Raw genomic sequence first — 26,593 nt, 5'->3', positions numbered from 1 at the left:
AGGACTTAGAGTGTAATTATTGGACCATGATAAGAACACCTTGTCTGAAGCTTATATACATATATGCTGTGTTTTTCTAAATAATAATTGATTCTTCTTGTACAAGATATAAAAAACTTTTTTTTTTCACTTATTTCTTTCTTTTCACTTATATTTTAAAGCATGTTTTGCCTAAACTTCATAAAGAGAGACCTGAAAACCTGGAATTTTTAATAGGAGAACTGTTGGAGATGACTAATCAAGAAAAAGGTAAATGGAGATAAAAAAAATTTTGTATTGGAAAGCTCCACCTAATTATTTGCTTCCATTTTTAGACATTTATCATGATAATGGGACTTACTGGTTGTACCAACTTGTAAATTTCTTGTTGAAATATATAAAGCTATATTATAAAAAAATAGGGAAAATAAATGTAAATTTTGGTGATAATTTGCATGAATGCAATTTTAGAAGTGAAATTGCAATATATATATATATATATATATATATATATATATATATATATATATATATATATATATATATATATTTCTAATTTATTGAACTGTGAATCTCTAAGTTTTAAGAGTGTGATTATATTAAAAAGTAGAATAGGTTTAAGAATATACTTTTTTATTTATGATTCTATATTTTCTGCCAGTAGTTTTCAAAAACATTTGGATATACTTTATGCAAGTATTTTAAACTTTTATTATATGGACTTTATTAAATTACATTTCAGACTTATAAATTTCCATACCAAAAAAGGTGATACCAGTGAAGGTTTTTTTTTTTTTTTTTTTTTTTTTTTTTCAAATAAGTTTTTAAGAATCACAATTGGTGATAATTTTTTTTTTTTTTTTTACGTTTGTCTTGTACATCTTTTTAGTATGTGCATTTATTTTTCCCACTCTCTTCATCTAATTAAAAATGCCATGACAATTTTCTTATGTTAATTAAGAGATACATTTGTTGTTGATTAGTATCTTCTATCTTATATGTAATTTCAATATTTGTGCTAATCATCTTCATAAATTTCTTATTTACTATTAACATTTTGTAAATCATTTTTGTAAAAAGAATATGCAAAAATTTAAAAACTTCACTGATTTTAATGTTTGTTTATTATAAATATTTTTCTTTTAATAGGAAATTGCTTTAGTGTTTCCATGACTTGTATTAAATTGTATCAGAGGAAAAGCTTGAATAAAACAGTTTTTGATTTTATGTCAGTTGAATGTTTACGAAAAGCATTGTCTCATGCTGATGATCAAGTAAGATATTTACATTTCATAAGAAATAAATTGATCATATTAACAGATAATAATGTTTGCCATTAGACGTCTTTACAATTATAGTCTTTTTTTGCCAGGTCCGATTGTCTGCTTTTTCAATGATTTGTGAAAGTGCCAAAACAACTGAAGTTGTTAATGAGAAAACATTTAAATTAATTATGGAGTTACTTCCTTATAGTATGAATTGTCAAGCTCCAGCATTTAGACAACAATTAGTATCACATATGAAAAAGGTATAGTATATAAATATCATTCTTTAAAAATACTTACTCAAACTAATTTCATTTCTAATCAGTTGGATAACTGAAGAGTTATAGACAGATTTATTTTCTAGTTACATACACTTATTTTATCAAAAAATAATAATACTTGAGGATTACTTTAGTACTGATATATTAAATTGAAATCACTTACTTTTAAATTTTGGCAAATTTTTAATTTAATATCATTTTGTAGTTGCTTATAGCATTGAATCTTAAAATTTTGTTTTTTAAGTATTAACTGCCAAGGGAAAAATATTAAAAATATCTTTGTTGCTACATTCAGTATTTTTGTGGCACTATATCTTACATTATCCTTTAAAAAATTCTTCAAATAAAATTCATTTTTAATAAAAAAAATATATATTTACAATTATTTAGAATATATATATATATATTGCCTTTTTCTGTTATTTCTGAATTAATAAATTAGTAGAGGATACTATAGTAATGGAAATTAAAGTAAATTGGTGTAATTCTTTTTTATTACCTCAGATGCATGGGCAAAATGTCGATGAAAACATACCTTTCTTGAATTACTTTTATTATGTTTAGATAAAAAGTTTCTAGTTGTCATTATTGTGCTTTTGTTGATTTATTTAATGATTCATTTCTCAACTGTTTAAAATACAAAAGTTTACTTGCAAGTGTGTTTTGTTATAATTAAAGACTTCTATCTTTGTTTAAAAAAATATAGAGAGATTAAATATTTTTTTTAAAAATTATTGTAAAGAATTGTTAGATAGAATTGTTTAGTAGTATCTAATAGTACTATCTAGTAGTATCTAATAATATTCAAATCATTTAGAAAACTTTAGATATTTTTACGTAAAATTCTTTTAGATATTTAGAAACAATTTATATTTATATATTATCATGTGAGGTTTATCTTGCAATTGCAGCATGTTATTAGAAATAATGCATCATTTGAAAGAAACTTTGATTGCAAAAGATAGAAAAGACAAAAAGGTATGACATGTAGATAGTATAGATTTTTAATGCAATAATGATGATTATTATCTCATATACATATTTCTTATATACAAATTATGGAGAAAATACTCTAATTATCAGAAAATTCAAATTCCAAATTTTGATGAATCTGCATATTTCAGATCTTCCTGAGATTTTTGATATTAAATCTATCTATTTATGGCAAAGACACTCAAAAACTCTTTGACCAAGACTGATGAAATTTAGTATATGGTCTTTATACCATTTTCTGTCTAATTTTGAGCAAAATCTATTTGAAGGACCTTTGTCTGCTCGGCTAGCTGTATGTAAATTTGACATGATAACTACAAAATGAAGAGAGCTAAATGAATAAGATATAGTACACAGGTTTAACACCTAAAGAATAGATGCTTAAGGAATTTTGAATCAAATCTGTGAAATAGTTGAAAAAAATCATAAGAATCATTCAAAAAATATGCTGCATGGCAAAGATCAATATTTCATAACTATTTTCTAAATTCTTTTCTAACAATACAGAAATGAGCAACTGAGAAATAAATCATTGATTTTATCAATGGTACCTTGATGATGGTAATGATACCTTATTTAGAACACTGACCAGAATGTTTTGCTGAGACCACTCGCTCTGGTTTAGCTTTAAAATAAATTAAAACACTTTAATATTAATTATACTGCATTAATAATGTTTTCTGCAATAGAAAGGTAAATTGTTACAAATTATTTATTACATCTGCATCTGAATTTAAACAAAGCACATATGTATGTAAATGTAAAATAATAAAATCCTTTTCAAAGCATAAGATTTTGTTTAATGCTGTTTAATGTAGCTTCTTTTTTTATATGTTTCAATTTCATGTTTTTTATTACTTATGTGAACTGCTTTTAATTTTTATTGTATAGATATGGTATTTTAAAAGTTTGTAAAATTTTCAGAGTTTCTTATGATGCCACTTATGTAATTGACATTTTATTTTTTGATATCTTTATTTTCAGTTGCTAAGCAGGATGGTTGATAGCAAGAATACTTTCTCCAGAAAAAAGGCTGATTATCCTGAACAAAGGGATTATTTTACATCCATTGAAATTGCCTATGAGGTTCTTTCTTTATTTATTTTAAGGAAGTGCATTTAAAGAAAATGCTGTTGTTTTTTTCTTTAGTTTGTTTACATTACAACTTTAAAAAATTTAACACACTCATGTACTTACCCATATTATACTTTCAAAATTACTCACTTGAGTGAATAAAATTCTAAGAACAATAAAATTCTTATAGATAGAATTCAAGGAAGTGAAAACAATAAAATGAAAGAAATAAGTTTTTATGGAAGCAAATTCATTTTTAAAAATGCAATATTTAAAAAAATGGGGGGGGGACAATAATAATATAAATGAATTTTGTTGCCATTTCCTTGTTTCTTTGCACTATCTTTCTGTCTTTTTTATGTTCAAAACTAAACAAGATAAATGTTAGGAATTGTGAGTTTTAAGGAAGACTTGATTACTTGTATGAGGTTTTATTCTTAGTTATATATCTACAGAATTTTTATGTTAAGTTTTTTTAAAGAAATTGCTTGTGTTTAGATGTATGCATTTCAGTGCTTCCAATTTTTTTTTTTTTTTTAAATCACAGTAATATTTTTCTTTTTGACAAGTCACAATTGCACAAAGTTAAAAAAAAAAAACCTTTTTGCATATATATATATATATATATATATATATATATATATATATATATATATATATATATATATATATATATATATATATTAATGTTTTTAGATTCTGACACTTAATCTTTTTTTAATTAAAAACCTGTTGGACTTTAATTGCTTGTTATTTTGTTAATTATAATAAAATACTTATTCTGCATTTGCCATTAAAATCTTCGGAAGCTAAGAAAATTTCTCTTTAAGAATTGAAAATTATCTGTATACCTTACTTCAAATTCGATTTTAAATTTTGCTTATGAATTTTATCTAATTTCCATAAATGATTATATATATAAAGGGCATTGATACTACTGGTACAAACTGTACAGTTGGAGAAGCCTTGCTTTTGGTACACAGAAATTGTATAATATACTTTATTTCTCTGATGCATAATTTTAGAGAAAATGTAAAGAAAAAGTATGACGCCACATTTCATATATGAGATCTAAACTTTATTAAATTTACTGAAATAGTAAAATGGATGGAAAAAAGATTGTAAATAAAGTAATATATTTCACAAATAAAAATTATAAATTGTAATTAAAAACAAACAAACAAATAAAAAAAGAAACAGCTTTTGAAAAGATTGGTGATGGTCATTTGTCTGTTGTGTAAAAGAACAACCATCATTTGACTTACTTATAACTTATGAAATATTCTGGTCAGTAGATTAGGTGTGGGGGAACAGTTATACAGCCATCACAATCATCAGATTTGTCTTTTGGATTTTTTCAAAATGGAAGCACTTAAAGAAATTGTCATATCAAACTTGAGTTGCTTTAAAAAGTGACTTAGTTGTTCATCTGCCTGCTATCTTCACTTATGTCATTTCTTTAATTTTATGCACTGCTTGCTATTGCACAATGCTTACCTGCATATTTCATAATGTGTGGCAATCATTTTGAGTGGCATGGCCTATTTAAATACTTCTTCTGTGTTATATTAATTTTTCTTTACTCTATTACACTAGATATACCAGACTTTATCTTTTGCCTTTTTCTTTAAATCTATGTATTGTGGAGTTATTATTTTTCCAAATAATTTTTTTTGAATAGTTTATTACAAAATGTGGGAAAACATGCTTGATAATAGCATGAGTTATTGTAATGCATCTTGTTTGATCTCTACTCATTTTGTTTGTTTGATACATTATATCTGTATGCAGTCTTGCTATTTGAAGGTTAATCTTCCTACTAAAAAAAACAATGCAAATGTATAAAAATGCTCAGTTTCAACAGCAAATAAAACAAGTCATTATTTACTTACTATAAAAACTTAAAAATATTGTGGTGATCATGTTTTGTTAAATGTGTAGCCTAATAAAAAACTCAAAGCAAATTTTTGAATAACATCTATTTATCTGTTGAAAAAATGGGATTTTACTTAAAGATGAAACATGGATAGATTTAAGCAGCTAGAAGAAATAAAAAATCTATTTATAACTATGAAGTGGAAGAAAATTTTGAAAACATGATTCAAAGAACCTAAAAAAGCATCTTTCAGTTTGTTGCGACATTATTTTATCAATGATTTAGAAATTATTCATGTATTCCTTATTGAATGGCCATTCTCTTCAAAGGTTTTATTAAGATTGATAATATCAGCATGCTGTTAAAAAGTGTGAAACTTCTATAATCCAGCATTATATTATATCAGTGTTTGAGGGAGAAATATTGTTTTACAAATGCATTTAGTTAGAATAGAATTCCACTGAGACAAAATAATTATTTGTATATCACACTGTTACATTTTTGTTGCCACATATATGATTGAATTTGGGCATTTCAACTTCTAAAAAAGAAAATTTCTTTATGTTAAAAAATATTATTGTACATTTTTTTTTAATATCTTTCTTGATTATCTCATAAATATTTGTCATGTTAGGATTTTCCAAAAGAGCACTGAATAATCTTAATATATTAATGGATCACAGAAAGTTGCAAAACAGGAGTGACGATAGCTACCTATATTTTAAAAAAATAATTATTTTATGGAAATTAGGAAGAATGATAATTAAGAATAAGGGCACTTAGCTATATTATTTATAATGCAGATATTTATATTAAATTAAAATTGTTAAACAAATGCATGGACAGTCTTTGCATACAATTATAATTTAAGAATGTTAACTCATTATTAAATTTTGTTATTTATTAAAAATTAAAAAAATTCTGTGATTGAAATTTTTTTATGTCGTTTAATATTAGGAATTCTTGAATTGGCTTAAAAAATATCTATACAGTTGCTTATTTCCTGGTGCTAATTTTCCTCGCCGTGTTACTGCTCTGAATTTACTATTTCTTCTTCATAAGTTCTTTCCTGAAGCATTATGTTTTTGTAAGTATTCAATACTATATTTGTACATATTTTCTTTGGTTGCAGTATGTGCGTGAACATGCATATGTATAATTTTTTATGGTAATGATGAATATTTTGTGAATCTACTGACTTGTATGTTATAACTCAATATCCCACTAAGTGGCACGTGGGAATAAAAAACTTTGGATTCATATTTCATGGTTTTATAGGAATAGATTAATATTGTGATAAATTAGTTAAATATATGTTATAAATATAAGTTTTTCAGCATTTAAATTAAATTTGCTTCAATGTCATTATTTTAATTTCTTTATTGAATCGTTATCACTAATCCTTGTATTATGAAATCTTTAAAATTGATTCTAAAATATATTCCATCTAAAAAAGAATTGCTCCCATTATTCACCACCTTTTTACAGGCTCTGATCATTTTGTATTTTCCTTCCTAAATGTGAAATAGATGTAATCATTATGATGCTTAGTCAAAAAGCATTTTTTAAAATAGAATTTTAAGATTTCATCTAATTTCTCCTCAATTTCAGATATTTTTTTTTTCAATATATATTTTTGGAATGAAATATTTTATAAGTTTGTATAATTAAGATCTTTGTGTAAATTTCATCTATTATAATTATTTTATAAGTAGCTTAAGCTATATTGAAACATTCCTTTTCTCTTTTTTTCGTAGCTGAAACGTTAGAAGAAACTCAAACATTACTGTATGCTCTTCAAGATACATATGAGAATAATAAACAAATATCTTTAAAAATATTGCAGTCTGTTAATACTTCAGTTTTAGGAACAGAGGTGAGTTTAGATCTAAAATAATTTATAATTTAAAATATGAGTTGTTGTTCCTTTAAACAATATGTAAATATGTGCCAGTATGTTAGCATAAATGTTATATTTGTTTCTTGTGTCCTCTATTATACTTTATTTATTTTTCACTAAAAGATTTTCTGTTTTTAAAGTTGTGTAAGAATCTAGCTTGTCTAAATTTTTGTCAAGACAACTAGAAAGAAAGAGCACAATCTTTTACTTTTCAAAACCAATTTTTGTCCACTAAAATGGTTGAAAAGAGCTTTCAGAAATGTTAGAAAAGTTATTCAAAATTTGAGCAAACTATTTTTGATTTGAATAGTAATGTCACTGGCTGAAGAAATTGTGATAATACTTTGTTTAAATAAAGATCTACAATGAATGTCAAACAATGCACATGGTATGGGAATTCACACAAGAATATGTTTAATTTTTAATGTATAAAAAGAATTCAATGAAATTAAATTATTCAAAACTGAAGTTATTTAAGTTTTATCTGAAATTTATTTTTATGTAATAAGTTTTTTTAGTATTTGTTTGTGCTAATTTGTATAGTTGACAAGTTACTGTTAGATATTTCCTTTTTACACATTTTTAGTTTAAAATTTTACAGAATCCAGTTTACAAACTAGTTTTCTAGTTTATGTATTTTTAAAAATTAATAAATAACCGATACAAATAAAAATTATTTTAAATATATACAAAAAATAGTTAATTAAATCAATAAAATGAAAATTATGATGCATTAAAATTGTACCAGCAGCTTTATATACATTTACAAACTATATGAAAGTATTTACCAGTTCTCAGAAATATTATTGAGGATGAAATGTGTACTCTTTAGGACACTACTCAATCAAAAATTGCATCAAGTAAATTTAATTATATCAAAAGCTCAATCAAATAGATTTTAATATAAAATCACTACACATTTGAAATTATTTCCTTTATATGCAAGCACATTGCATCTCTCATATACCTATTAGAAACAAAAATTTTGCATAATGTGAACAATAATAATACGGGATTTCATAAAATTCAAATATACTTGAAAAAAATTTAATCAGACAAAATAAAAAGAAAAAGTTTTCTGGAAGCATTATTAACAAGCATTAGCTGCAAATAAGTTATGTTTTTTCTTAGTATGAGGATTTGGCCTTTTCTTTTTTTTTTTTTTTTTTTTCTCACCATCAACCTTTATATATGGAAGGCTTCCTTAGTCCTTGAAAACTCTTGAATACTATTTTGATTGTTTGGGATTCCAAAGAAATTTTGATTTTTTTTATTGGAACCTTGTAAAATTGATAATAGATGGACGATAATAGATCTTGTAAATGGATATATGGAAATGTATATCCATTTATTTTAGGAGGAATATAGTTTGTGAATTGCTTTTGCCTTCGGAATTTCTTTAACAGAAAATGGTTGTTATAGGAATGGTGATGAACACTCATCTTTTCTCTATCTGTCTATTTTCTCTATTTGTTGTTTGGAAGGGAGAAAGAATACCACTATAATTGCCAAAGAATATTTAACTCACCCAGCAGTGGGAAATCATGCTATAATTCTAATCATTGGGTATGCTGTATGTTTAGGTGCAGAACTGAAATGGTTTTTGAAATTATGAAGATTTATTATTCATATAACTTTTGTAAGAAAATTTTGATATTGTTCCAAGAAATGTAATATGACAGCAAGATTGCCAAAAAGGTCTTACAAAAAGTTACAACAAAATGCCCTTACTTAATTTCATTTAGCATTGTTTTATGCATCAAGAGTGTTTCTTTGAAATGTGTTTCTGATCTTAATGTGCAATTTAAATGCAATTTTAATTTTTCTATGTTTGTAAAAAACCACTTTTTTATTAAAATTTTATAGTTCCATATATATATAATTATTATTATTAATTATAATTATTGAAAATGTATTTTAGGATGAAGATTATCTTAAAACTCTTCTGGAAACATCTTTGGTACTTGCATCTAGTGCCAAACCACCTGATACTGTTACTGCAGCATATATGTTTGCCTTCATGGTTAAATCTAAAAATTTTGAGACTGTTCTATTAAATCACTTACTAATATCTATGGAAAATGGTCCATCTTTGTTGCATTTTAAAAAAGACTCACTTTCTAGAGTATCCAATTCATCAGCCTTCATTGGATTATTGCTTCTAACTTGTGAATTGTTGAAGCACCTAAAAATAGCCCAGGATAGCTTGTGTGATGCTGCAGCTTCTGCTCCTTTATATGGAATTCTTGCTTGCATTAGAAGTATTATTTCCGAAATAGATTTTCAGTAAGTAATATATATATGTAATTTCTTTGTTAAAAATTGTTTCTGTATTTATGCGTTTTTAATAGCATGCACAAAAATAGAATAATTAAAGAAATTATTATTTGATTTTTTCCCCAATACATTGTCACTTACTTAGTATTAAGTAATTTCCTATATATTTATTCTGTATTTAACTAGTCACATAAATTGTTTAAATCCCAGGACAGTTTATCATATGTAAAAAATAAAATGAATGATCTATTAAGTATTAAATTAACATTCCATTTAGAAGAAATGGAGGAAGATTTTCCTGAAGTTCAGGGATTTTCTGAATAAGAGTATCACTAACATGAAATTAATTTTTAATTTTTTTTTTATTGCTGATATATATTTACACTTACTCTGTTTTAAAACATTCAAAAAGTCTTATTTAAGTCATACTTTATTTCTATGTACAAAAGTCATACTTAAAAGTAATTTTCATGGAAATGTTATGTTTTAGTTACTTTTTTTTAAAGGAATGTTTTTTTTTAAATGTTGTTCAATAAGTTTTTGATATTTTGCCAGTTAGTATGTGCAATTTTAATTGCATTTACTTAATTTATTACAATTGAGTAACTAGCACAAGATTGTTTATGAAGAAACGTTTCTAAAATTACCATGAGTGAGTGAAACAAACCTGAATTTAAACTAGGCAAAAGCTGATTTAAATTACTGCATACATTGTCTACTAACGTGTATCCTATTTTCTAAAATAAAAAAACAGCATTCTTATTTAAAGTAAAATTTGCCATTTAAATAAAACATATATGTTCATTATCAAACTTCAGATACTTTACTGAAATTCTTTTAAGTTTTAAACCTTTACTCATTGGGTACCAATTTATTTTTAAAAAAAATTTGCTTTTTAAGCAGGTTTAATTTATTGATACGTGGGACAGTATAAAAGAATACTGGATTTTGTAAGTAATAGTAGATTTTGCGTCACCATAATGAATTAGATATTTCATCCATAATGACCAATACAAGTCTATGACAAATCTTAACCATCAAATGTACTAGAGGAATTAAGAACTATCTTTTATTTACAGATGTTACATTTATCTCATATCCAAAAGTCAAAAATATTTTACTTCTAAGTTTTTTTTATATTTATGACACTTCTAAGTATATATATAAGTTGATAAAATAATAATTAATTAATTTTACTTTTAATTTGATTTGAAGTATTAAATTTTTACAGTTGAGTAGTAATAACACAAATGTGTAATATATCAGATTTTTTTTTAAGCTTTGAAGATTCTCAAAGTATCAAAATATTTGTAATAATAAATCATTCTTTTAATTAGAATTAGACTGAAATGTATTATTATTATTTTCATGAAAAAGGGACTTAATTATGAAACTTATAAATAAAAAAGAAAAAAAGAAAATCCATTGTAATTTGTTTAATTTAAAAAAAATTGTTAAATTCTACAGAATAAATTTCTATATAAATTCACTGTTATGTGATTTGAATATTAATGAAAGTAATAATATTGTGAGATAATTTAATTGAACATATAATAATTTTAATAAAAACTTTCTTTTTCAGTAGTTAATTCCATTCCATTTACTATTGCCATTTCCTTTGAATTTTAATTCATTTACTTTTGCATTATATTTAAGTTGTGCACCAGTATTTTTTATGTCCTACCTACCTGTTCTATTTATTCATCTTTTTATTAATGTTTTGCTTATTTGCAAACATTATAAATTTCATCTGATAGCATTTTATAGGTAATTGAGGAAAATCTTTAGGATTATAATATTTTGTATCATGCTGAAGTTATCAATAGAAATCGGACTGCTTTCAGTTATCTAGTTTTAAGTCAGTGAATGCATCTTACTACTTAATTTATAATAATTCTTATTTACTAAGTTTATTATATACTAAAGGTTTATTCTTCTAAGAACTAATAATTCTTTTACTACATGAATAAATAGTTGTTAAAAACGTAGCTGAATTCTCTCTATCATACAGTTCTCTATAAATTGTGAGATATGTCTTCATCATATATATAAGATGTTACCAGTTACTGAGCAGTGAGCAGAATATTGATTTTGAGTAATAATACTAAAACTTAACCTACAGTTTGCCTGTATCTTTAATTAATATTTAAACTAAGCATTAAATAATAAAACATTGAATAAGGTTTTTAAAATCTGTTTGATTTAAAAAATTATAATTATCGATATTTATTAATAAGCAAAACTATATAGTAAGATGCTTGTTAATGCAGTATGGTATTGTATTTTTGTTTAATGATTTTGTATAATACATTATACATAATGTATTATGTATATAATATAATTTATTATGTATCACAAAACATATTGTATATGTAATGTATTTTCACAAATGTTATATAGTCTATTTATTTTAAGCACAGAAGATATGTTAAGGTTGCCCAAATGGAAAGTGCAGTCATTCTGATGCAATTCTGATCAATGCTGCAGTCATTCTGATGCAACTGCATCAGAATGACTGCAGCTATAGTAGTGCCACCGAACAGAGATTTAAAGGGCCGTAAGAGGTATGCATATGGTGTTCAACAGTGAAAGCTGTTTTTGGTAGAGTAAATTGATTGAGAGTAAAGTTGTGCTATACATAAATGCATCCAGATGCAACAATGTGCAGTAGTATGACTTCTGATTCTTTGATTGCCATGGACAACTCATGATTTATTTCCTGCCCCAAGGGAGCACTATCAGTTTCAACACAGTACTGTAATACTCTGGTGAAACTACAGAAAACAATTAAAAACAAATGGCCAATCCTTCTCACACAACAAGTAATCCATCTCCATGACAATTCCTCTCCACACTCTCCCGTGAAATCCAAACAACCTTAAAAACTGAGACACCCGCTGTACAGTCCGGATTTGTCATCCTTTAGCATCCACATATTTGGGCCACTTAAAGATAGTATTACAGAGGATAAGTTTCCATTCGGACAACTAAGTGAAGGACTTCTTCAAGAATCAACAACTATCTTTCTACAGAAAGGCATCGACCTGCTTCCTAAATGTTGGGACCTAAGTTACTACGCCTCATGGCGATTTCTTTTAATTTCGAGTCAAGATATTCTCTTTTTTCAACTTGACCAATTTTCATTTGGGCAACCCTTATGTATTAATTATATTTATACTTGAGTAATTCCATCCATTTCATTCCTAATTTAAGGCAAAATTGTTTGAAAATGGTGTATCTATAATGAAAATTTATGATTATAATGAAAAAGGATTTACTATTAAAAAAAGAAGAAGAAATACTCATTAAAAAATGTCAGTCATTTTTCTTATGACAATTTTGAGAGCAATTTCTAAATAAAACGCTTTAGCTCACATTACACAAATTATATATCTATTATTTTATGTTTTTCTCAATTTAGAATATTTCACCCTAAGTTAAAAAGTTGGTAATCAAAGAAAAATCCCTAGACTCAACAAGGAAACATGAAGTTTATATTTATTCTTCATCTTTTTCATGTGATATACTTCGGGCTAAATATATGTTTCTTGTGTATGATAGGCTTAAGTTTGGATTTGGGATCTTTGGGCACATTAACTTTTGAGTTTAATGCTCTTGCTCTTAAGCATAGTTTATTATTTTCCACATTTTCAATGCTTCAGGTTAAAGTTCTTTGTTAATTGCATTCATTTAATTTTTAGAATGTTAGGTGATAATGTGTCTCTTCGTGAATGGTCTAATTTAATTCGAGAACTAATATCATTGAGCATTCAAGTAGCAAAGGTTGTAGAACCTGTGGTGTCTAATGCGTCACCTGAAGGGCACTTACCAATGGATCCTGATTCAGGTAAACAAATAATTTTATTAAAATTAAAAATATTTTTAAGCCATATAACTGAGTGAAGTTTTTTGGATCATAAAAAAATTCTTTTCATAATCTGAGTTTTTATTGTGGATTTTCATAACTCTTTCATATTATTTGTAATTTGAATTCTTATCCAAGTTTATATTGCATTACTTTTAAATATCTTTTACTTTGTAGATAGTATTTTAAAACTTCAAGCTACTATTCGACGAAGTATTGGAAAACGTTTTCAGACTGCTGTTATAGAATCGGAAGCCTGTGTTCCAGAATTTGATCAGGTTGTTTTGGATAAAGTTAAATCACATGCTGTTTCAGCACAGATATTACTTTTATGCTGTTGGAGGACCCATAAAGAAGTTTCCTTGCTGTTTGGAGAAATTTCTGATCGAATTCCTGTCAGTAATGATGATAACATTGAATCTGGAATTTTATATGTTGCTCAGGTGAGTTAATTTCATTTCCAATATCACTTTTCAAAAGAGACATTCTAAGTTCAAATTATCGTATAACATCTTGAATTATATGATATGTATTGTTCAATAATATGAATTTTATCTAAACCTGGAATGTGTTCTGAAGTTTCACAATGCTAAGAAAATGTTTGATAAATAGTAATATTCCTTTACAAGAGCAAAATATATGTCATAAATATAAAAGACATATAATAGGAAAATTAAGCTATATAAAATCATATAAATAACCAGTTCTTTGAAATTTAATAGATTTAAAATTGTTTGAATATATTTTATGAAATTTATATATGATAAAAAATATGAAGCATATGAAATTTAATTTTTATATTGTAATTTTTTTTTTGTATTTCATTTTCAGATTTATTAAAAACTGCTTCCCCATTTTACAATCCATTAGGACCTGACCCATTTTATATATATCTTTTTAATTTATAATAAATATCCTTTTCAAAATTCTTTTGACATATATATTTCAATGTGATGGATTTTATAAATTTATTATTAGTTTTTTTATCATAAACTTAAATGTTTCTTTCATTCATTAATCTTTTTTTATATTATAGTCTTTTATAAATCAGGTTGAATTAAGAGATATTTTCAGCATCTAGCAGGGATCCATATTATTTTATTGATAAAGATATATAAATTGATTTATCGCTCTTTTCTTTTGGGGATTTTGTATAAATCCAAAATTATTTGATGTATTTAATATAATTAGTTTATCTTTCATGAAGCTGACAATTTTCAAAATATTAATCTGATAATATTTTATATTTCATATCTTTTTTGGAAAATAAAGAGACATTGAGCAGAAAATATTTATCTCCTTTAATGCTTTTTTATGTATTGTTTTACAGTTTTTGAGTCATATATTTGTTGGCTATTATACTTTTCAACTCCTAGATCAACACAATTTCGGATTTGGTCATAGAGTTCCAGATTTTATGTAGCATGCAGGTTTTATTGTATGATGATTTATGATTTTATAGATCAATTCTGATTTACTTGAGGAAGTTTAAACTCTTTTATGATTAAATGTCTTCTTATTAATGTGCTATGGAAGTTTGGAGATGGGTGGCTTTCAGGCTTCATCTGAACTTGCTTTAAAATTATGAGGCCCATCATAAAATAGCTGTCATGTAACTTCAAAATGGATTATTAATTTAACTATGGAAATCTTATAGATTTTAAGCATAACAAAATAATTTATAAAATTGATGGCTTTGGAAGGAAAATTGTAGTTTTGGAAAAGGTATAATTGAATTTCAAATATGAAGCATAGATGTTTCTGTTTGGAAGCATTTTTGCAAGAAATTTCCTGTGATACCTAAAACTGCCTCCATGAAACTCTTCATCAATTATTAAACAATATATACATAAATAAAATAAATGTTAATATTTGTCTAATTAATTTGAATATTTATGGAAATTGTTTCTCCCTCAAATTGTTGTGCTATTCTTTCATTAATACTGAATTTTTATTGTGTAGATTAAAGTTGTTGGTGATTATTTCATGCATCAAATGGCATCTGTTAAACATAAGGGTGCTTTTGAACAAGCTTATATTGGATTTAGTAAGCTCTGTAGAATGCTATGGAGGTAAGAGTATTTTTGGTAATTATCTGATTATATTTATCAATCATCTTTATTTTTAAAATATGTAACTTTTTTTTTTGTCTAACTTTGTATTCCTTTATTTTCTTTCTCCCCCTCCCTTTTTGTATTATAATCAATTTCTATGATGTAAATGAGTTCAAATGTACAAGAAATGCTTAATATGCAAATATTCAATGATTACATTTAAAAGTTCTTATAACATTTTGTAATATTTGAAACATTTTATATAAATTTGGAAAACATCTCCCAAAAATATATATAACAGATAGAATTTTGTCATAAAATTGTGAATTTAATATTGATTTTATTTAAACATGCATCTTTCTATTTATTAGATCGTCTGTAGTAGAACTACAAGAATTACCTCAGAACTGGCTAAATGATCTTTGCTTAGCTATTAAGGGCTTAAAAGAGGATAAGAATTTCTGTTATACCAGGAGAAGTGCAGGTTTGCCTTTCATTACGCAGGTAAGTAATCTTTATAGTGTTGTAAAAAAATTTTATTAACTTTACTTCATATTCTACAAAAATTAAACAATTATTTCTATATTATCACCTTGATTTAATGGAAAATAGCTTTAATTTCAATATAATCTATTTTAAAATTTAATCTAGTAAAAAAAAGTTAAAACTGTTTTCTCTCCTCTCCTTTCTAATTTGTATGTTCATTTCAAAAATCAATTATGCATGTTTATGCATATGCATGCATTATTCATTGGAGATAAAATATTGTTTAGTTTTCAGATGTTTGATTCAAAACAAAAAGAAATATATATATATATATTCTTTATTTTCTTTAATAATTAATTTATCATAGATTTTTAAAAAATTGTTGCTCAGAGAATTAAAGTCATGTATTTGTAACTTAATTCCATTTAATATATTGTTATTCAAAATGATCCTTATTGTGAAGAGCGATAGAGAATTTCTCACAAAACAATGCATGGCATCAATTTTTAATAGCAATATCATAATCTCTTTTAATACATAAGCAGAATAGTCCTTATGAAATGACACCCATCAACCACAGAATATGCTGCTGGTTATTTCATATATCATCAGCCATGGAATTATTCCATAGCTGATGATAACTGGCTGTTGTTGTCTATGAATTATTCTCAAATGCTCTCAGCTTGTTTTCTATATATGCTTTTGGGTAAGCAAAATGTAGTCGAACATTTACAAAGTTTTAAAATTTTGTTGTTTATATTTTTATATAATTAAGATAGATTCATAGAAGAAAGTGAATAAATTTTAAAATATACCATATTTGAATATTTCAATATGTTTGTTTACGAAATAGAGTGAAGCATTAAAAAAAAATTGTTATGATTTATCTTTGCCAATACAGAGAAAAATAGTGTATGTTTAGTAGGATTTGGAAGGATTATTGAGTATAATGATTACAGTATGCACTAGTGAGGTCTGAATGAACTCGGAAACGTGCTTTGTGTAAGATACTTTACAAGAAAATAAAAAGGTCTTTTTGCTTTTATTTTCCCCTTTGTTTGTTTGCTTTAGTTAATACTGCATTCAGAAAAAATTAAATTTTTTTAAGTTTCTATGTCAGGTATGTATAAAGTAAAATGCTAAGTTATAATTTTTTTTAATTCATAGGATATGAAAGTTACAAGTAAAATTCAATTTTCAATAGGATTTTTCTGCTGAAAAACAAATTAGTGTTATCTATTATTCCTGAAGGTTTTCATAGTAGATTAATTAGAAGCAGGCATTTAATGTGTTAAAAATCTGTATTTTTCATTCATTTGAAACAATTACTTATATGATAGGAAGTGCAGAATAGTACTCTGTCCTGTTAATAATGTTTTTTTTTGTGTGTGTGTGTCTTAAATTCCAAGATTAGCAGCTTTTAAGAATCTACCAGGTGTATTAGTTTTCACCTATGAAAGTTGGTTATCAATAAAGATTTGAAGCATTTTATGTCTTCAAATCATTATTGATGAAAACATAGAAATATCACATCCTTTTTTTTAAACTCATTTATCATATTATTATGAAAGAAATAAGGAAACTGATATCTAGGAAGTATAAAACATGATATTGGTGGAGATATCTGATGATGATTTTGATCCTTTTCAACCAGAGATGGGTGAAAAGAAGCGAGTCTATCTCAATTAACTTTTTAAAACATATGTGCATTTCTATCAATTCTGTTGAAGATATCTGAATGAATATATCTTATTCATACATCTGCAGGATTGATGGAGCTGATGGGTATCAACTAGAGAGGTTTGAAGATCTTCAACTGACTCAAAATTTATTTCTGTGATTAATGATAATTTCCAGGTTTCAATAATTAAATGAAAGTTTTATCATCAGAATCAAATGCATAGATGATTTTTTTTGTAGTTAAAATATTTTTTCATATATTGTAAATGTTGTAGCAAAATGAGTTGAATAGGAGATTGAATGTTGTGTTTTAAGTGGTAGCTCTGCTTTCTTCTATTGGATTATACATTTAAAAAAAAAACACTTTTAGATCTTAGATATTGCATTGTTGTGTGTCAAAATATTCAATATTTTCTGTTTTTGTAAGTGTTAATTTTTTTGACAAAATTGGAGATAGAATAAATATCAATTACTCCAGATTGACAGAATTGAATATATAAGACATTTTATATGCAATATTTCTTGAAATAGAATATATTCTTTTCTAAAAAATGTATTTTATATAGTATTTTAGAATAGCAGTAGTTACAGAATAACAGTTGTATTTTGGAATAATCAAGAATGAGAGATAATGAATAAATTATAGACCTGTTTTCCTTGTTGTATAATCAGTTTAAATCAATGAAAATGAGGAAATCTGCAAAATTCTTTCCCAACTACCTTGACTGGCCTTATTTGCTTATTATATTTTATAAAAAGCGAAACAAATGGTTGTTATTCTTAATATTCTACTCTATCCTATGAATAAACCATTGATATGTTTATCTTATGTACTAATTGTTTGAGTTTCTTTCTCTGCAAAATGTATAATTAATTATTTGATTGTATTTAACATTGCTTAGTCTTGTTATTTTGACTATTATGCACTGCTTCAATACTTTGTCATTTGACATTCTTCATAGCAGTTTATAACATGTTTTTCTATCTTATAATTTTTTAAAAAAATAATGCAGTAATTTGACAGAATTTTAAATAATTAGATGCAATTTTTTTATGTGTTATTAGAGACAAAGGTATTTACATCATCTTCTGTAAGATAATGAATATATCAAGTCTTAATTTTAGATCATATTTTTTACTGCCATTTTTCTATTCTAGGCAATTTTGGCTTCTGAACCTAGTATATCAAGTTCAACATTTTTCAAAAATACTATATCTTCATTTCTTAAAATGGCATCGAGTCAGAAAGATGATGGAAATATAGATGAAATGGTAAAAATTTTACTTTTATTGTCATTTTTTCCTCTTCTCTCTTTGCACTACACAGTAATGACTCATACATTACACCTTTAATAGTAATGTAGCTTATAACCATATATTTTGCAGTGATGCTCTTCTATATAAATTTTGTCTTTTTCATTTATTTTAAATAATTTAATAATTAGTGAATAAAAAAAACAATTATTAGATATTTGGACTTGATGTAAATTTATTTTTAAATAATTAATTTCTAAATATAGTTTCAAAATAAATTTTATCAATAATTTTTCCCCTACATCCATAATTTTTGTTTAAAAAGATTTAGTTGCTAAAATAGTGGGAAAAAAAAAGTCATGAAGTGGTAAAAGGTACAAATATTTATTTAAGGCATTAATTTGTGTTTATTTACTGTAAAAAGTTAATAATAATAAATTACAAACAATATAATTTGCTATTATTTTCAGTGTAATGCATATAGTAATAATGTTTAAGAAATTGTGTTATTTCAAACTTCCTATATTTTATTTTTGGATAACACAGCATATGACACTTGATTGCTATATTTGATATTCTTCACAAAGTTGTATTCTTTAAAGTTATCTATATTTTATTCCATGTCATAGCACCTTAAACTTGGTTCATAATTTAATTTATACAAATAATAGTGGACTTACAGAAATCTTGAAAGTGCCATCTTTCATATTCTTCAGCTTTTGTAAGTTTAAAAAAATGTAAAAAAATTACTTTGATTAAAAAAATTTCTTTCAAATTGTAGTATACTTTGCGAATTAATTGTGCCCCACCTTCCTCTATTTCTGTGATTATTTAAAGTATTTACCCATTTTTTTTTTTTAAATTTATAATTCATTTATATTTACAGGTTCATGCTCTCAACATCTTACGAGCTTTATTTCGGGATTCATGCTTAAGTGATTTTCTTATACCTTTTGTGTCTGAAGCTTTAATGATTTCAATCACTGGATTCAAGTCTCATTATTGGATAGTAAGTATCATGTATTCAGTATTTGTTTGTAATATTTTTCTGTGTTTTTATTTTAAATTATGTTATTTTTCTGATAAAATGTTTTGAACCATCTATGCAGCTATACCAGTGCCCCCCTCCCATTTATAATGCTCTTTTCATTAGCAGATAATTCATATAAAATGCTGTGACTTAATTATTTTAAATATTTAATAATTCTCTTAAATTCATTAAAAACTGAATTACCTTTATTTAATCTTAATTAAATTAATTAGACATTTATGGAGCTTAGGAATCAAAGTCAAATACAATTTTTTAATTAATTCTAAGCTCTCTCCCCTTTTTAAAAAATATTTCTGCTATGAGTGTTATTATTATTTATTGAAAAATAGGCTTTAACCTATATATTTTTATTGCTCTGTATTAGAAAAATTCTAATTTAACCTTGTAATGGTAATATGGATTCAATTCGACTCTTTCTCACTAATATTTGTTCATTTTTAAGTGTTAAAATCTAAACTCAGTAGCATGATAGTCTATGTGGGCCAAGGTCTACAGTGCTACAGTTTTAAGTGTCGATATATATAATTAAATAAGTGCTATATATATAATAAATGTGTTTAAATATCATCTTTGGTCAGGAATTAGTAGGTGATACTCAGTAAAGATAGTCTAACTCTTTAATTAAAGCAACATTGAATATATAATAAACATTGAAAAAAAATTAAGCATTATTAGTATTTGTGCATTAACCACATGCCATTGGCAAAATTTTGTTTTGTTGAACTTTAGACTTAATAACTGGTGAGCATAGTCAATGGACAAATGCATCATCTTTGGTAGTATTTTGGTATTGAATAACTAATTGCAATAAACAGGAAATTTTTGTTCTTTAGTCACTAGAATGCATTAATATATAAACTTTGTATTATTAAAACAAAAGCCAAAAAACAATGATATAACTAATTGCTGTGCTATTGCTTTTTTTTTTTAAATTTTTAACTTAAAAGATAATTTTTTATTTTTTTTAGTTGAAATAATCTTCAAAAACAATTCAGAAAATGATTACTTTAAAAGAAAATAGTTTTTATATATACTTGTTTAAATTTGTTTCTACACTAATGCTGTAAAGTCACCCCCCCCCTCCCCCCACACACATGCCAAGCATGAAAGTCGTACAGTGTTTGTGAATTATTTAATTTTTATTTTATATGTAAATCAAAACTTTTCTCTTCATACAAAATTAAGCTACAAGTTTCATTAAGTTATGAGAAAAATATACTTTTCCCTTGCTTTCCATATCAAATTGATGACTGATTTCATGCTTAGAAAGCATTAAACCTCTCTCCATTTGAGCTCAATTAAGCTTATTCTAGGTATTATCTATAGAAGAATTGCTCCAGAAATATAGATATAGCAAAAGTTCAAATAAAGTCAGTAATAAGTAAAAGCAATTAAGTGTAGAAATGTAATCATCAATTTGATATGTCATCAATGTCATATGTCATCAATCAGTCATCAATTTGATATGTAAATCAAAACTTTTCTCTTTATACAAAATTAAGCTACAAGTTTCATTAAGTTATGAGAAAAATATACTTTTCCCTTGCTTTCCATATCAAATTGATGACTGATTTCATGCTTAGAAAGCATTAAACCTCTCTCCATTTGAGCTCAATTAAGCTTATTCTAGGTATTATCTATAGAAGAATTGCTCCAGAAATATAGATATAGCAAAAGTTCAAATAAAGTCAGTAATAAGTAAAAGCAATTAAGTGTAGAAATGTAATCATCAATTTGATATGTCATCAATGTCATATGTCATCAATCAGTCATCAATTTGATATGTAAATCAAAACTTTTCTCTTCATACAAAATTAAGCTACAAGTTTCATTAAGTTATGAGAAAAATATACTTTTCCCTTGCTTTCCATATCAAATTGATGACTGATTTCATGCTTAGAAAGCATTAAACCTCTCTCCATTTGAGCTCAATTAAGCTTATTCTAGGTATTATCTATAGAAGAATTGCTCCAGAAATATAGATATAGCAAAAGTTCAAATAAAGTCAGTAATAAGTAAAAGCAATTAAGTGTAGAAATGTAATCATCAATTTATTTTAAATTACAATGCTCTAGAAGTGGGTCAGAAAACTTTAGTAAACCATAAATCATCATCAAGAGGATCTGAAGATCTCTAGAATTTTCAGAAAGTCAATACCTATGTTATGATTTTATTAACTAATTCAATGATAGGAGAAACCCTTCTAAAGTTAATATGTTTTGAAACAACTAAAGAAATTTCTATGGAAGTGCATAAGCATACAAATATCTTCAGACTACCAGCTGTATTGTATATGTATGCAGCTTCTCCTGTCTAGATGGAATGAAATCAATTCAGAATTACAGAACTATAACAAAGTCACATTATCTTAGGTATTACTAAATAGGAAGAGCATTGATATACTTCAAGATGAATATATATATCATTTAAGTCTACTTAGTTATTGAGTGGTGAAGATAAAATAACAATTGATGAATTAACTATTCAATTGTGTTCTTATGAAAAAGAATTTAAAATTCGTCAGTAAAACTACAAAAGAACAGGAAGTTCTTTCAATAAAGTATTAAAAGATAATAATCATATATCCAAACATTCTGTGCAAACAAAAAGCAAGGTAATTGCAATTATTGCCATAACAAAGAGAGGTTTATTAAGTCATATCTTGCTCCAAAGTAGATTTTTGATGGTAAATAATAATCATAAATAAAAAAAAAGCTGATGCTGTTTCTGAAATTTTACTAGTACATGTAAATTCATATTTCTTCTATTGCATCATTTATCTGCTTTTATGTGGTATACATGTATGTGGAACATAATTCCATATTGAATACAAGCAAAGGAATTATGCAATGGACTTGCTTATGTCCATTGTCTGGATGTCTTCATCAGCTGAAATTGAGATATAGAACTTAGAAGAATTATTAAAGAATTCTAAAGCTATATCATGCAAATAAGTCTACAAAACAAAATGTGACAGTGGTTTTATTGATTAATACAATAGTAGCTAATCCCGTATTATAAAATTGACTGTGAACAAACTTATTGCCCTTTGACAAAAATGGGAACTGTCTGATCAATTCTCAGTGTAGCAGCTATTATAAGATAGCATCTGATCTAGTTTAAATTTATTCATCATGTTAGTGAGTAAAACTAAATGAAGCTAGTAATTTTCAGCAACTAGAAGGCTACAATAAAGATACTAATGAAGTATACAGATTTAAAGACAATATAGAGACGTGTTGAAGTATTATTGAGGATTTTTTTGTAAACAAGAAAGAAATGAAGCTGATGAAAACAAAGCGAAAAAGAAAGAAAAAAAGAGAGAGAGAGAGAGAATGGATGCTGGTTGTTTGCTTCTCACATAATAAACTATCAAATTACTATTTTTGAATAAATGTGTTCTATTTTAATAAGATTTTTCCCTGTTTAAATCAGAATGCATTGTTTTCAATGGTCTTTTATAAAATTATTTAGAATCTATATATTGAAATTGGAACTCTTTTGACAAGATTTTTTTTCCAATTGATATCATTGCTTCCTTAGGTTCGAAATTCGTCACATCTTTTATTCAGTGCTCTCATGACTAGAATCTTTGGTGTGAGTGGTCCACAAGATGAAATAGGGAAAAAGAATAGGCTTACTAGTCGGACTTTCTTTTCATATTACAAAGAGATGTATGCCTTCTTGTATGATGAATTGAAACAGTGTACTGAAATTATGAATCAGAATCGAGAAAGGTATGTTTTGCAAATATAATTTATGAATTTAAGTTTTTTGTGAATCTGCAAATTTAAAATTTCCTACATTGCAAACTTTAAATCTTTGACTATTTGAAAAATTTTAAATGATTTAAATGCTTTGCTTGTAGAAATTAAAGAATATTTAATGAGATAAACATAAATTATTCTTAGATTGTATTAAATGTCTTGCAGTAAAGTTCAGAATTTTCTTAAGTGAAATTCTATTGTTATCCATAAAAAGTCCATCATTGTTGGGGTACATGAAGTCCATGAATGGCTGCAAGTAGTCTTGAAGTAACTAAATATAAAGATTTCCAGTGACTGATCGTTTCAGGTGGACCAGAGGACCCAATCCATTCCATACCAAAACTCCTTTCTGGAGCCATCATTAGCTTGCACAACACCTTATTGTCAACATAGGGTCATCGCTTCATGTTGTCAGCACCAAACTCGAACCCTACCATTTGCTCTTACCAACTGAAATCATAACTTGTTTGACCAGGCCATGGCTTTCCAGTCGTTTAGGGTGCATTTGATAAGGTCTTGAACCCAAGAGAAGTGCTGAAGGCAATGTCCTTCTGTAAGAAGACACCTCGAGGCAGTCTTCTGCTGTCATAGCCCATTGAAGGCAAATTTTGCCACACTGTTCTAGCGAACATGTTCGTCATATGTTCCACTTTGATTCATACCTTATTTCATGCAGTGTTGCTTGTTCATTAAGATTGTTAATTCTACGTACACGTCGCTATTGTCGGTCATTAAGTGCAGGCGGTCGGCCACTGCATTGTCCTTGGTGGGAGGTTATGCTTGAAATTAGATATTCTGCACAGACTCTAAGCACTGTGGATCTCAGAATGTTGAATCTCTTAAGGTTTTCCAAAATGGAATGTTTCATGCGCCCAGTTCCAAGTACCTTGTCACGTTCAAAGTCTGTTAATTACTACCTTGCGGCTATAATCACATCGGAAATCTTTTTACATGAATCACTTGAATACAAATGAAAGCCCTGTCAATGCACTGACCATTTAAACATTTTGTACATGATACTGCTGTAGCATTTTTCTTCTGTAACTTCCAAAAACAAAAACAAAAATTTATTGCAGATTATAATACAAACATTATTTATGACATAGGACTAAACCATAGTTTCCAATGCTGTTGCAGTGTTCCAGTCATTCAGATATCTGAATGCCTTCGAGTAGGACGGAGTAGCCTTTTGTGGTTATGCAATTATATTATAGGAAAGAGCAGCAGAGTTTAAATAGACATGACATAGCATTCTTTAATGGATAAAAATTTCAAAAAAATATCTTTAAGATGCAAATTTTTACTCTCCAAAGTATATATGTAAAACCTTTGGTTACTCTAACTTAAATGGCCTGCGATATAGAGTGACATTACAACTTACACATTCATCTTTATTTTTAGTAGAGATTAATCGCCTTAGGCGACCAGCTGTTTCCCTATTGATTACATTTGATTGAGCTATTGAGCTGTTTCCCTATATTGATTACATTTGATTTCAAATAAATCATTTAGTTATAACGTTATATCTAGTGTAAATATGCAATCCATCTATTTTTCTTTAAATTTCACAATATTGTAATTTCACTTTTTGATTTTCGTTTTGCCAAACTACACAGATATTAAACAGAATCCTTTTTCTTTAGCTTTCAACAATGGAAGAAAATTCTGTTAATTAAGTATTTGATGAAACATTGGAAACAATTTGAATTCCAGGGTAATAATATAATCAATTGTTGGAAATCAGACAAAAAATTAGATTAAATTAAATAAATTGCAAAAATTCTCCTGACTATTACATGGATATCTTTATATTTTAAATGGTGTAAAATTCATTTTTTGTGCAATTATATTTGCAGAAGTTATCAAACTTCAGAATTCAGCTTAATTTTAAGTAATTAAAATAATAATAAAACACCCTTTGAAGTTGCACATTTCCATCTTCCAAAGTATACATGAGCAAAACTTTGTAATTATAGTTCAAATAGTTTAGCTTGCAGAATGCCAACACACACATTCATCTGTATTATTATTATGCAAAATGTACTTATTTATTTTTTGTAAATTTTGATTCTTGCAAGCCCAACTTTTGGGCAAAATGTATTCAATTTATGCATATAAAATTGTAATATATTGACTTTGGGTCTTTGGCACTTTAGTGATTTTGCTATTCTCTGGTTACACTATTGTATCTCTACTAGTAATAAAGATTAATGTATGTCTGCATGCATGTGTATTACCACTCTATGGACCAAACTGTTTGACCTATAACTACCTAATTTGGCACATGTAAATTTCGCCTTCTGTACCTACTTTATATGAATGCAATAGAAATTACAATATATATGTATATCAGAACTTTTCAGGCTACATTGTTTGCTCTACAGTTAGCAAATATAACAAATATATGCCTTAGAGGGTGAAACTGTACATCTCAAAGCATGTATTTATTTTGAAATTTTTATTAATTAAATATTTTAAGCTGAATTTTGGCATTTTTCACAGTAACTTCTTAAATTATTATTGCCTAAAAAGGAATTTTATGTTATCTCAAAATTCACACAATTATCTTTTCAATGTTACCTATTTAATAGTAAGGAATTTTTTCTGATTTTTATCAGTTATATTTATTTATTTTTCCTAATTTCCAACAATGGATTACATTGTTATCCTGAAATTCAAGCATTTTTATTATTTCATCAAATATTTAATAATGTAATTTTCTACCATTCTTGAAAGCTACAGAAACAGAATTCTACTTAATTCTAGTCATTGCAGGTGACCAGCTGGTTCA

At 26.2% G+C, this 26,593-nt stretch overlaps 1 protein-coding gene across 2 annotated transcripts in view; it reads left to right on the top strand.

The window, feature by feature from the left end:
- LOC129980543 (thyroid adenoma-associated protein homolog) overlaps positions 1-26,593 on the top strand; it is a 63,097-nt gene that overhangs the window by 18,696 nt on the left and 17,808 nt on the right. For both annotated transcript variants that reach the window (XM_056090889.1, XM_056090890.1), the window contains exons 15-28: positions 162-249; positions 1,129-1,253; positions 1,352-1,507; positions 3,503-3,604; positions 6,426-6,555; positions 7,226-7,344; positions 9,290-9,654; positions 13,347-13,492; positions 13,688-13,953; positions 15,473-15,582; positions 15,936-16,068; positions 18,889-19,002; positions 19,871-19,993; positions 23,579-23,772. In XM_056090889.1, the coding sequence (XP_055946864.1) occupies positions 162-249; positions 1,129-1,253; positions 1,352-1,507; positions 3,503-3,604; positions 6,426-6,555; positions 7,226-7,344; positions 9,290-9,654; positions 13,347-13,492; positions 13,688-13,953; positions 15,473-15,582; positions 15,936-16,068; positions 18,889-19,002; positions 19,871-19,993; positions 23,579-23,772 (2,171 nt within the window). The remainder of the gene's footprint in view (positions 1-161; positions 250-1,128; positions 1,254-1,351; positions 1,508-3,502; positions 3,605-6,425; positions 6,556-7,225; positions 7,345-9,289; positions 9,655-13,346; positions 13,493-13,687; positions 13,954-15,472; positions 15,583-15,935; positions 16,069-18,888; positions 19,003-19,870; positions 19,994-23,578; positions 23,773-26,593) is intronic.

The sequence above is a fragment of the Argiope bruennichi genome, chromosome 8 (assembly GCF_947563725.1).
Source record: "Argiope bruennichi chromosome 8, qqArgBrue1.1, whole genome shotgun sequence".
NCBI classification, from domain to species: domain Eukaryota; kingdom Metazoa; phylum Arthropoda; class Arachnida; order Araneae; family Araneidae; genus Argiope; species Argiope bruennichi.
This window is presented reverse-complemented; position numbering and strand designations above follow the sequence as displayed.